The sequence below is a fragment of the Coregonus clupeaformis genome, chromosome 24 (assembly GCF_020615455.1).
Source record: "Coregonus clupeaformis isolate EN_2021a chromosome 24, ASM2061545v1, whole genome shotgun sequence".
In the NCBI taxonomy this organism is placed as follows: Eukaryota; Metazoa; Chordata; class Actinopteri; order Salmoniformes; family Salmonidae; genus Coregonus; species Coregonus clupeaformis.
This window is the reverse complement of record NC_059215.1, coordinates 18054309-18068616: the sequence shown is the minus strand read 5'-3', so window position 1 is coordinate 18068616 and position 14308 is coordinate 18054309. Positions and strand designations below refer to the sequence as shown.

General features: G+C 38.0%; 2 protein-coding genes across 2 annotated transcripts in view; both read right to left on the bottom strand.

Moving 5' to 3' along the window:
- The window catches only part of LOC121537917 (homeobox protein Hox-C10a), an 89755-nt gene that overhangs the window by 40929 nt on the left and 34518 nt on the right, over positions 1-14308 (bottom strand). The gene's annotated exons all lie outside the window — the stretch shown is intronic.
- On the bottom strand, positions 230-2520 carry LOC121537922 (homeobox protein Hox-C6a-like). Its single transcript, XM_041845578.2, has 2 exons — positions 1839-2520; positions 230-1307 (listed from the first exon to the last, which is right to left on the bottom strand). Exons 1-2 carry the CDS (start codon positions 2236-2238, stop codon positions 1012-1014), a joined length of 696 nt encoding a protein of 231 aa, XP_041701512.1. The 5' UTR covers positions 2239-2520; the 3' UTR covers positions 230-1011.

The window sequence follows — 14308 nt, the reverse complement described above, 5'->3', positions numbered from 1 at the left end:
AAACAATACGGATGTGTTCTTAAACAGTAATATGTTAAGTAACATTCATACATGGCAAGAGCCATTCACTAAATACTTTGTAGAATACCTGTAATGCATTAAATACTTTGCCAAATTACAGACTAAACACACAAATCGTGCAAAAAGTGATCTGTATTGTGATCACCGATGGCTCAGAATTGTACAGAAGACAGGGCCGGACCTGTTTTGAAAACATTTTATTCAATGATACACAATTATGATAAAACATAAATTCACAACCCTAAACAACGTGATTGATTGCTTGTGTAGTATTAATCCTCTTTATTAGGTAGTCTTGGGTAACCAAAAACGGTTATTAGGCTAAACAGTGGTAAGTGCCACTTTAAGAGAACGTCCATTTAAGCTGCACAGGGTATACATAAGCATACATAGAATATATACAGGCATATCTACAATTTAGGTAGTGTTGTTCACCTCGTGAGAGCTTTCAGGATATTTGCAAGATGCATATTGCACAGCACAAAACCACGATGAGATTCATGGGAAAGTAAAGATTCAAATACATATATGAACAAAAACAAAATAAATGTGCCTTCGCATTTCCTTCACATTTGGAATGCTTATGCATATTGTGTTTGTAAACGATGCCTATCACTGACCTATGTGAATTGATTGAAGTGATCCAAACCGATACATAGATTACTACATTTTACAGTGTAAATGGGGAAACTTTGGAAGAAAATTATGAATGTATCACTTTTCATTTCACAACACATATGACAAAGGACATTACGCAAACAAGAAGTAAAGATCTATCAGTTGACTATATGCTTTTTCAGCAAAAAAACAACAACTGAATTTCATAACGCTGCATGGTTTTACGCGCGTGTAGGTAGCCTATAAGTTTTGTGAGAGGGAGACAAATAGCAGAATAATATCATGCATTGGAGTTTCTGGTCCTTAAATGTGTAGGTAGTTTAGTTGGAGTTTCATGATTTCGTTTTAAATGTCTTTCTTTCATATCTTTTTTTATTTTTTTCCCTCTTCTTTCTCCTCTTCCACGCCGTCTCCTTCCTCCACCGAGGCCCCTGTTGATTCACTTCCCGTCACCGGCGACGTTAGAATGCTCTCTTTCTTCCATTTCATACGACGGTTCTGGAACCAAATTTTGATCTGACGTTCTGTCAAACAGAGAGCGTTTGCTATTTCGATACGTCTACGTCTGGTTAGATAGCGGTTGAAATGGAATTCCTTCTCCAGTTCCAGTGTTTGGTAACGGGAGTATATCTGGCGTCCTCTGCGTCTGTCTGACCCATATCCAACTCCTGTGCAGTGAATAGAAAACATAGCAAAGTATTGGATTACATTTATGTATATATACCCATTCTGTACATTTTTCTGACATCAGATGATTTAATCACCATAATCCAGATTAGACATCATTACAAAGGTACTGACAATGTGATGGGAGCAATTAATGTCCAAAATATCCTATTTCTGCTCCTGGTAGGAACGACTATGGCATGCAGTAAAATAAGCAATCAGTTCTCCAAACCATGAGACTTAATCTGCATGTCCAACATCTGTTTGTAAAATATACATAGTCTATGAAATTGTTTAAATTAAATATATAAGATTCAGGATAAACAAAACATAGGATTTTGGGGGTAAACGTTGACAATACACATTTTGGGCAACTGTTAGAATAGTTACGCACACTCAGAAAGGAGGCCTTTCTCCAGGGCGAGACGATACAATGATGTTTTATGGGGCCATAAAAACGAAGTTGCTCTGTTGCTAAGACATATCGTAAAACTGACCCATTTACTTAATTTATTTGTTGTAGTAAAACTCACCGCTGTGAGAGTTCATTCGCTGCATCCACGGGTAAATCTGGACGTTAGGTTTCTGCTCCTGCGATCCTCTGGCGTGATCCAAACTGTACTCCTGAGCACTGTGGCTTTGTGCATTCAGCCCCCTGCTTGTTTGTCTGCAACTGGCAAGACCCCCATCCTTGTCTTGAAGAAACACATTAGATCCATACTCATAGGATGCCCGGCTCGGCCCAAAAACAACATTGTCTTGGGGAGAATAGAAAGGATTTGGGTATATCCGATTCTGGGTCACAGCAGCCCCATATGAGGAAAAATGTCTCACTGTGTCATAAGTGGTGGAATTTATGGACACGTTTGGCAAAACATCTTGACCACCAGATAAATGGCAGGAGAGCGACGGGTTTGCGAAATACGAATTCATACCTTGCCTGTAACCCTCTCCTTCAACTCTCCCCACTTCTTTATCGATCTTTTTTTTCTCCACTTCCCTCTCTCAGTAGCTCCCCCTTCCCCTCTCTCTTTATGCTCTGTCTATCTCACACACCTTTGCAAAACCATCACTTTACACGTTATCTGCTTCTGTAAAATGGACGGTTCGTTGAGGTTTCAATATCATTAATTTCCAGTAAGACGCACTAACCCGAGGGATATAGCTGAGGCTCGGAGAGGGAAAATATGACAATGTCAGCTGACTCTTCTCCACCAATTGAGAGCAAGGAGTTAAAAGGAAACTGTAGCTTTTAGGTAACCAGCTTTAGCTCTAAAATATTTTGCATATTGTAAATGCCACTAAAAAGTACACCGTGATAGTATATTTGTATAATGTAATTGTTTGACCTCAGCACTGTACATCATTTCAGGGTGAGTTGTATTAAAATTAGATGTTTATGTATCGGTAGCACCCTCATAAAACTCGCGTGCTCTGTTGGTTATTGTGTTTTTGCTGAGCAAGAAATTGTCACATTCTTTCCATGATTTACATCGTGTTTGAAATGCATTACATGACTTGTAGGTAATTATCGGGCCTCGGCTCTGAACTGGTAATTCCGATTGTTAGGGGGAAGGGTGGGGATGTTAAGAATGCGTTTAGGGTCTCTTCTGTGAAGGCCAATAAAACCAAGTGACGTTGCCCAGCTCACCAACAAGTAACTCTACATATAAGTCTCGAGCCTCTGAAACGAATGTATTGGGTTATAAACGCAAGGAAAAATAATATGAGAATAATGTTACATTTTTTAAAGAGTTACTACCCTAAGTGATTAACTGTTTCCACCACCTCTCCTGAAAATCCAGCAGTCAACCGTGAGTAGAGCATTGATCAGGCTATGTCAGAGGATGTATCCACAGAGCACTTTTTTAGGATACTCTCACCAAATACTGTAATATCAATGCCAAATTGCATATTATAAACCGGGTGGTCAAAGCCCTGAATGCTGATTGGCTGAAAGCCATGATATACCAGACCATATACCAGGGGTATGACCAAAAAATACTTTTTACTGTTCTAATTATGTTGGTAATCAGTTTATAATAGCAATAAGGCACCTGGGGAGTTTGTGGTATATGGACAATATACCGCGGCTAAGGGCTGTATCCAGGCATTCCTTGTTGAGTCATGCATGAGAACAGCCCTTAGCCGTGGTATATCGGTCATACCACATCCCCTCGTGCCTTATTGCTTAAATATATACATTATGTGCGTTGCCTTCACAGAAATATTACATCAATGAACGGTATTTATGGGATTTTAGTATTGATGACATGATGTAGGCTATATCTTAAACAAGGATGGATATTTTGAAATAGCCTAGTGCTTTAGCTATAGACCATATGTATGTAAATTGTAAAGTATTTTGTCTGTAATGTCTTTTTCGTTATGTGTCGGACCCCAGTAAGACCAGCTGTCGCCATTGGCGTCGGCTAATGGGAATCCTAATAAATCAAATCAAATCAAATCAAAAATAGACCTACAATTGTGTTTTATGTAGGCCTGTGACATGAGCTCGTGCGTAACTGTGGAAATGGAGTCATTTATCATTAACAAAAGTCATTTATCATTGAATGACTACCCGGATAAAAATGGCGCTCCATTCTATGGAAAGCTACTCCATATGAGGTACAAACTCGACAAAACTGTTATGATCTTGCAGATAGGATACCAATATTCCACATTGAACCCTTTTGTTCTCCGTGTCCGTCAAATAGACTACTGCAAAGCCATTTCCATCTTCAGCTTCAAAACACACCTGCATGTAAATCAATTCAGATTGATTCATTTGATTGTTCAAACTTTAAGCTATTTGATAACAAAACATCGATTAGAGGACGATATTAGCTAAAGATTGCCGATATCTCCATTTTTTTCTCAATAATCAATAGTGATAATGTATAGAATTTAAAACAAATCGAGAATTCACAGTATTGAAACCACAAATGTATACAAATTTATTTGACAAGGGGATATCTATACAGACTACAACAAAACGAATATTTAACTTGTATATTTAGGTCTATGCTCCTGTTTTGGGTCCTAAACAGGCCATAAAAGCGAGGACGGAACAAAGACGAGGACGTCTGTGGTGCAATAAATGTTTCCCACTGGATTAGTGGCCATATGTGACATCCGCAGACTGTCAAATATAACAAAAATAGGAAAACCAAGAAATAATATTCCATCCCCTGTAGCTCAGTTGGTAGAGCATGGCGCTTGCAACGCCAGGGTTGTGGGTTCGTTTCCCACGGGGGGGGCAGTATGAAAATGTATGCACTCACTAACTGTAAGTCGCTCTGGATAAGAGCGTCTGCTAAATGACTAAAATGTAAATCTTAAAAACATCTAATTGTAAACATTATTACTTGTGTTAACTATTTGACGAAGTTGCAAGTGCGTCATAACTATAACAATATGCCATTTAGCAGACGCTTTTATCCAAAGCGACTTACAGTCATGTGTGCATAAATGTTTACGCATGTGGTCATTTCACTAGCCTACATAAACAGTATCCCCATTCTGCGAATAGAATTATGATTCTCCTCCTACACTCAACTAAGCCAAAATGATCGCAGGCTGTATAGGCCTATTGCTTGGGCTACATAAGTCTGGGCTACATAAGTCTGGGCGTCTAGCGCTTGATGAGAACCATACAGCCGAGCGCGCTACCGAAATCAGCAATATTCATAATGTATCACCACCACGTACTTCAACGTGTTGTCAACTGTGACGGATGAGATGACTGAGTGTGAACCTCAATGATATCACTGCACTCACTGCATTGTTATTTCACTTTTTATACCCTTTATAGTCTCTGTAAGTTTTACCCTTATACGACCAAAGTCTTTGACATGATTGTTTATAAAGCCACTATGATGATTTTTGTGGTAGTTCCATTGCATAATTCACAAGAGCTGTTGGGATGCGGTGTATCACGTGAGCTGGGAGAATGAGCTGTATACCTATGCCTAAGTGTTTTATGGCAGCCCACAAATTACGTGCTTTTGAAGCAGAGAGGAAAGCGCCCATTTGGCCAGTATTTCTTTGATTTCTTTGAAGAAGAACATCTGCACTGTTGCACTTTATAGGCTATATGCGTGTAGCTTACTAGCCTACTACTACTACTACTACTACTACTACTGCTACTATTAGCTACTAGGCCTACTACTGCTGCCGATAATAATAATAAAAATGTACTCAAAACTATATTATTATTTTAATGATCATTATTATTATTATTATGCGGAAACAAGCCAGAACAGTCCAATTAGGCCTAATAATGGTCTCACACACACTTGTAGGTGTAATCAGGAGAAGCAACCCAGGGTGTCAAAAACAATTCAAAATCTGACTTTGGAGTAACTTCGAAATTTGACATTTGGAGATAAATGCAATAACGTATATTTCTGCAGTGAAACTGTGAGAGCTTGTTGGTTGTAATAGCCTACTGTTGCAACATTTGATCTTAAGCTGCAACAAAATAGGCTAACATGATAAAATATCAAATATCAAAATTATGTTGAGTTATAGACAAGGCTACAGCACAGTGTTCAGTTTGCCATGTTCAACAATTTGAAGTAGAAAGGAACATATGTGTTGATCATGTGGGCCTGAAGCGATGCTTTTGTATCAGCTTTCTCTGACTGTAACATGAGGAGTTAATACTCAATGCTGGCTCTGAACAAGCTTTTATGAGATAATGTTAACATATTCCGGGGATTAGGTATAAATATTATGTCTACTCGCTACCCACTGGGCACAGAAGTCAGTTCAACGTCTAGATTTGATTTACATTTGGTTGAGTTAAATTCAACGTGAAATCAACAAAAACATTCACCATGTCATTGGATTTAGGTTAAAAGTTGGGTGACAAAAAAGACGAAATACCCTTACCTTGATTACTTTTTGCAAATCCAATTAATTTCTCAAGTTGATTCAACGTCATCACATTGTTTTTTTTGGGTTGAAATTACGTGGAAACAACATTGATTTAACCCGTTTTTTCCCCCAGTGGGGTATAGGTTTATGCCTGTTATGCACTAGGCTAATAAGAGACGAGGCTGTTTAAGGTGACTAAAACACATCGCAAATCATGTTAATTAGCAAATATCTTCTATTTTGATTCATGATTCAATAACAATGTGTAATAGACATCAACAAGTTTGAATGTACAGTGCGTGGCCCTATTGCAAGTTCCAAACCCCCAAGAAAAAATACCCCGTAGGTGTTTGCTATATTTTCTAAATATAAAAAATGTATGATGCCCGTTGGACTTGCAGGCAAATGCAGACAAATAATAAATCAATATTTTGTGCATTAATAAAGCCAGTGTGTATCTGCAAACTGACATCTGGAAAATTCTACGCTCCTTTCATTTCTACAAGTGAGATGGGTCATTCGTTGATGTAAGGTTTTGAAGTGCAACGTTAGTTACAAGGGATTGGGGAAGCGAGTTCGCAGATGAGTGCGAACTCGCTATATGGCTTATGAATGTTTCATTTTAAGGATATTTCTCTCTCTCTCTCTCTCTCTCTCTCTCTCTCTCTCTCTCTCTCTCTCTCTCTCTCTCTCTTTTCTCTCTCTCAAGGATAACCCACTGAAGAGATAAAGATGTAGCCCCCATGACAAGCACAATAGGAAACCTTGGGGGAAAAAAGGTTCGCGCACAATGACCTGACCTTTGATAGGTGCCAGTATGAATCAAACGCACCTGCGAGTAGGTCTATTGACATCTGATTTAGCAATCTGATTTGCGTGCAAGTTGTAGGATAGTTAGGCGTGTATTTCTTAAGCAAGTATTCTGCCCTATGTGTGTGCATATGATTGTTGATAGTGAATATGATCATGACGATTATTGTGATTATGATTTATTGTTATTTTAGTTATTATGATTTTGACCATGTTTGCTGTTGCTAGTTCCTTCAATGAAAATAATTAAATATTGAATCCTTGTTGTTGTGTGTACAGCTGTTTTCATTATTATATCAGAAAATAACAGGTTTATTCTACTCATAGGCCGTCTCGCAATCAACCAATATAGACATCAATTCAAAATGGTTCCCGTGCCACAGCGGACGGTTGAAATATTTCAGACGATGTTCCAAGCTGCGTGCATGCTGGTGACAGGTTCAGACATTTTGGTATGCACATATTTCAGCTCTGTATTAAGCTATATCCACACTATTGTGGTATATAAGATACAGCCAGCTTGCACACCGACTAACAGATGTAGTTCTGTCCTTGAGCTGTTCTTGTCTATTAATGTTCTGTATTATGTAATGTTTCTGTTTTGTGGGGACACCAGGAAGAGTAGCTGCTGCTTTCGCAACAGCTAATGGGGATCCTAATAAAATACCAAATACCCCACTACTCCCCCCACACAACCCCTTACCTCCGCCGTGGAAGCGGTGGGCACTAGGGGGCACTGTTAGTACCAGTGAACATCAGTAGTGTGTGTGTGTGTGTGTGTGTGTGTGTGTGTGTGTGTGTGTGTGTGTGTGTGTGTGTGTGTGTGTGTATGTGTGTGTGTGTGTGTGTGTGTGTGTGTGTGTGTGTGTGTGTGTGTGTGTGTGTGTGTGTGTGTGTGTGTGTGTGTGTGTGTGTGTGTGTGTGTGTGTGTGTGTGTGTGTGGTGCAACATGGTATAATACTAGGTTTAACATTGACTTTTCACAATGATTAAATGTGACAGTGTTGTCTATAGCTAATTACACACCCAGACAGCAATTACAAAATAGACTATAAATACAGGCACTTAGACTAATCGGGAGGGTCCAAAACACTATTCAATGTAATCTCTCAAATCTGGAAGAATGGCAAATAAAGATTCAAGCCCCAAAGGAACATAGCGCTGCATACCACAAAACAACATGGTCCCCCCAGTGGATAATCTCGCAATATTTAACCACCCAAGGCAAGCTATCTTCGATAAACAAACCACACTCTATCATAACATATGATTACATCTAGATGGTGTTTCAGTGATTTTCTGAACAGTGCACTATTGAAGTATCAATTTACTAACGGAGGTAGCCTAGCCTACTATTAGGGAAACAACTGAGGTTACAGTAGCCTGCAGGTCAAGTCACGAATACCCCAAATATACATCAATAGCATTCATATCCAATGTCTTTCCCCTCACTTGTCTGATACCATATAGCCTGTATGGCATAATGTCTCAAATCCCCCTTTCTCACAGATACGGTTCAAATACAGAGTCAAGCCAGTGAGGAAGGATCACGGAATCGCTTTCTTACCCACGTCTGCGTTCTCCGCGTTGTTTGTAGTGACGGTGACGCAGGATCGCTGGTCCAGTGGAAGGGTATGGGGGGGGTCCTGGCAAATGGACCTCTACACCACTACACCTCGCATAGCAAATGTCTCCAAATCTGCCGACGGAAAAGCAAAAACCAAATGTAACAATTTGGTAACCAGCGCAATTTACTGTCCGCTGCTTTCTCTTTCTCTATCTCTCGTTGTGCAACCGTTGGGTTATTTTACTTCTAGGGTATAGGCTACTGTAGACAGGGGCTGTCATGAAGCCATTTCTGACCGCGAGGTAGGAGCACGTCGAGAAGGGAATGTAGCCTAGACCAAACGCGTTCCATAACCAAAAGCTAAGCTATTCTTTAGTCTATACTGAAGGACAATAAGGTATTGGCGATATAATTTCTAAGCCCCTGCTGAGATAGCTACTTATATAACGTGAGGTCTGAGGAATAGACAACCGCATAAAGTTCATGTTCACGGAGCGGGTGTGCCACGTGGCTCGCTGCAACCAATCCCAGAATGGATTCAGTCGTAAACTTCTATTACTCAGCTGTAAATGTATCCCCTAAACAACTAGGAATGTGTTGCACATCCTAGTATTTCTCTCCTTCTTGAGGATAAAATTCTTTAGGCCTTAATATTGTCTTCATATTTCTGGTTTAATAAAGATCAAAACGGAAGCAATGCAAATACCTGTTCCAACTCAATGATGTCACAGTATTCCCCAATATGCTACTTTATATCAATATCTCAATGTATCCACCAATGTGAATATTGGCAATGAATAAAATTATTGGAAGCTTCCCAAACACAAACACGCGCGCGCGCACACGCACCAGGTAAGTGGATATAATTTGAGGCCATTTGCACCTCAATCAACACCTTCAATATAGTAGGTTTATGCTCAGGTTCAATTCATTCGATTAATCTATCTTCATTCGATTAAAAGATATGCTGCTATATGCCCAGGCCTACAATACTCCTAATTTAGAGAAACGACACAGACCTATTAAGTGTGAAAATTATAGCCTTTCTTTTTTTATATTCTCATGAATACTTCATATAGGATAAATGTTAGATATTTCCCTCACCAAAAGCTTGATTTAGCCTTTCCGTCCACGAACATATAGAAGATTGGCAAAGCTTCACATGTGAATTTAAACATTTAGGCCTATTCGCTGAAAATGTTAGACAGGACATTACAGTAAAGTGTAAAACTGAAAATCAGACGGAGCCTATTTGAGCAAAAAAGTCAGTAGACAGACCTATTTTAGGATACTGTAAAATAGAAAGGTTCCGAATAAAGATGAGGGAATGTGAAGATATAGGCCAGGGCTTACGGCATTTAAATAAAAGTTGGAAGAGTGTATGCACGCATGACTGTAAGTCGCTTTGGATAAAAGCGTCTGCTAAATGGCATATTATATTATTATATTATTATTTATATTATATTATTATATATTATTATTATATATTATAAGAGTACATTACTCGGGTTATTCAAAAGAACAGGCCTTGATATTGAAGAGAAACACGTTGGATTTGTTTCGCAATAGGTCTACTATATGCCTACTCTTTTTGAAAAATATTTGATTACATTTTTTCAGGCCTTAAACATTTTCCATCCTCTTGGCATTCCAAATAGATCTAATCTTGTATCTTAACATAGACAAAGTAAGCTATATCATTAGTCTCTCTATGAGATAAGAAAGAAAGATAGATCATATTTTAAATTCACAGCTATGATTAAGATATAAATAAATAACATACATACACCGAGGCAAGTTGCATTTTGTCTGTGCAGGCCATGTGCCATGTCGCAGGATGAGTCGACATTGCACACTATAAAAAGAAAAACACCGTGTTTCCGGATACGGCTAGCACCATTTATATCACCAATAAAGTTTATGGCAGGTACACTAAACCTAAATGGGAATGTCAACCCTCTGTTAAAAGTATACACCCAAAAGCCCGACGGTCAGACAATTCTTACGGATAATTGTTCATTGCACGTAAGCTTCCTGTATTTTCAATAGGCTACAAGCATGCAATAATTGTTTAAAAAGAAATAACCTCACTTAAGGCCAAGTCATTTAGCAGTAGGATACGAAAAATTCAGACACTGATAGGCCTATATTTTTGTGCTATTTTTGGAATGGACAACCGAGAAGATTTGAACGAAATGTTACAATGTGCATTCATGTAAGTTCCTACATTTTTTTTTCAATAACCGTTTCATTCGAGAGCATTATTCGATTGGAGAAAAACAAGTTGTGCAATAACATATTAAGTAGGTATCTTATAGTAGGCTTCAGAAAATTGGCTACAGGCCTTCTTTAAAATATAATCCTAATTTTACGTCATTTGGCAGATGCTCTTATCCAGAGCGACATATATTTTCATACTGGCCCCCCGTGGGAATCGAACCCACAACCCTGGCGTTGCAAGCGCCATGCTCTACCAGCTGAGCTACATTTGTAATTCAATTTACAGAAACATATCAACACAGAAAATATCAGTTTTGAATGTTTAAGATGCATTTTGAATGACCTTTTGTGATAATTTTAGAATATTATTTGTGTTTTGGACTACTGCTGTTTGCATGTTTACATCAAATTGTTCTTGAGATGATGCATATTGTTGCAATTAATAAAGTTAAACTATATTTATTTTATGTATATGACTAATTATGATGGAGTATGTTGAGGTTGATTTCTACATAGTAAGTGGTTATAAAATTGGAGTAATTAAAGTCAGGCCTGTTTCCGACCCCTATAACTCCAATGGTAAAATACAATTAAATTCATAATATAGAGCCGTGAATGATACACATTGCATGGATATATTTACATATTTTTATATTTAAAGATATATTTAACAATATTTATATTTAAAGATATATTTACATAGACCAATCATTGTGTATAATAATACTGATATCAATATAGTACCATAAATGATACATATTGCAAGGATATATTTACATATGTTTATATTTAAATATATATTTACATAGGCCTATCATTGTGTATAGTAATACTGATATCAATATAGAACCATGAATGATACACATTGCGTGGATGTATTTACATGTTGGCTAGTCTGTAAAGGAGTTGTTTACATCGGCGTGAAGTGCATACTTCATGGGCTGTACTGCGCTCTAATACCAAGTGTTCCAGTCACAATAAAAAACTGCCATGACTTCACAGTGACTAACTAAATACCACATGTAACTTATAGTTCGAGATAGCCAGGTTGCTTGTTCACAGGAGATGCCCCAAACACATCTTATAGCAGTACTTATGTAATGAAAAGAAAACGGCAAGCACATTCTGATGAGGGTGATTCCTATACCTCTCCAGACATTACCAAAGCTGTACAGTGGCACAGGGTTAAAGTCCTACAATAGGGAGTGCATAATAGCAAAAAGCCTCAACCCAAGGCTACAAACTAATCCCTGTGGAATAGGCCTTGTGTTATGGGGATTTTATCTTTCTTTTAGAACATTTGAGCAAACAGTAGACAGCAAAGATATGACACGCTTGTTTCCTAAATAACAATATAACATTACCAGATTGGTTCATAAACAAACCTCTCTTGAAGATATGGGAGCTCTAATCTCTCAAGAAGAAACATACTTCTTCTACTGTTGTTGTCGCCAACACTGCAGTTTAAATGACCCATTCACCCATGCATACATAATGATGCTATCCCAAAGGTTTGAATCCTGGGCCAGGCAGTAGGAGAGACTAACCCGCAACTGGTTAGTTACAATTGGCTGCCGTTGTGCCCTTGAGCAATACTCTTAACCCCTAGCTAACACCTGGCATTCTACACTGCAGCTGACCCTGTGCTCCTCCCAATGTGTGGTGTGTTTGTGTCTTTGGGGGGATGGGAACAGAGCAAAATAAGAATTTCTTTATCTGATGAAGCACTATAGAAGGACTATTATTTTCTATGATTCTATGGGCTGAACCACTGCTTCTCCACTGTTGGACCTTCAGTCCCTGTATTCATAGAACCATAACCAATCCAAAAGCAGAAGACTGGAGTTTGGATGAAGTCCATATTTAAAAGTTATGATTGATAACATCTAAATTCCAATGTTCCACACGTGGTCACACATAAATCTAAAGTTAGTCATTGCTGTCTCTGGGAAATCAGCCTGCAGCCATCATAATTATGATTAACAGTATGGTGAGGAGCAATCTGTAAACCTTACCTCTTTTGAGGGTGGTGAGTGGTGATACATTTCCTGCAACTTCAATTAGTGTTTATGCGTGTGGAGGTATGTATGTATAAATGTATTTAATGTTTATGTATATGAATGCTCTGAAGAAGGCTTTGAGGCCGTGGCCAATATTTAACCTCAATAAATAAGTGATACTGTCAAGTGCAGAGTGCATTAAGTGTTCTTCTTTTATTTTAAGTTATGTATGAATGTATACAAATATGCATAATTGGTCAACTTACACACTAAAAAACGAGGGTTCATCAAGGGTTCTTTAGGAAGGGTAATGGTTCTATGTGGAACCATACTGACCCAAAGAACCCTTAGAGCCCTTCAATGGTTCTTTGCATTTCAAAACAGTTTTTTTTCCTCTTTAAGTGATAAATAAAATGTGGGGGCCGTAGCTCATTAGAATATCTTGGGGCGTGGTTTGCTCACAGCTCTTTTTGTTCCAGAGTTAGCACACCTGATTCAACTTGTTTATAAACACAGTAATAAAACCTCTGGAATTTTAACAATATAATATGGCTATTAAACCAGACCCTGCATGGTTCTACAAAGAAACGTTGAGATTGAGAAAGCATTCTCCATAAAGGTTCTATAAAGAATCATAAAAAAGGGTTCTATATAGCCCCAAAAAGGTTGTAAACAGCCTTCAGAAAGTATTAACTTATACTAAGTAATTTCAAAGTGGAATAATAATAATAATAATAATAATAATAATAATAATAATGAAAATAAAACACTAATATATCTTGATTATATATTTAACCCCTGAGTCAATACATGTTAAAATCGCCTTTGTCAGCGATTACAGCTGTGAGTCTTTCTGGGTAAGTCTCTAAGAGCTTTGCACACCTGGATTGTACAACATTTGCGCATTCTTTTTTAAATTCTTCAACCTCTGTCAAGTTGGTTGTTGATCATTGCTAGACAGCCATTTTCAAGTCTTTCCATAGATTTTCAAGCCGATTTAAGTCAAAACTGTAAGTAGGCCATTCAAGAACATACAATGTCGTTTTGGTAAGCAACTCCAGTGTATATTTGGCCTTGTGTTTTAGGTTATTGTCCTGCTGAAAGGTGAATTTGTCTCCCAGTGTCTGTTGAAAAGCAGATTGAACCAGGTTTTCCTCTAGAATTTTGCCTGTGCTTAGCTCTATTCCATTATTTTTTATCCAAAACAAACTCCCCAGTCCTTGCTGATGACAAGAATACCCATAACATGATGCAGCCACCACCATGCTTGAAATTATTAAGAGTGGTACTCAGTGATGTGTTGTGTTGGATTTGCCCCAAACATAACGCTTTGTGTTCAGGTTATTAAGTTAATTTCTTTCCCAAATTTTTGCCAGTTTTACTTTAGTGTCTTATTGCAAACATGATGCATGTTTTGGAATATTTTTATTGTGGAGTAAGTACAATGTTGTTGATCCATTCTCAGTTTTCTCCTATCACAGCCATTAAACTCTGTAATTGTTTTAAAGTCACCATTGGCCTCATG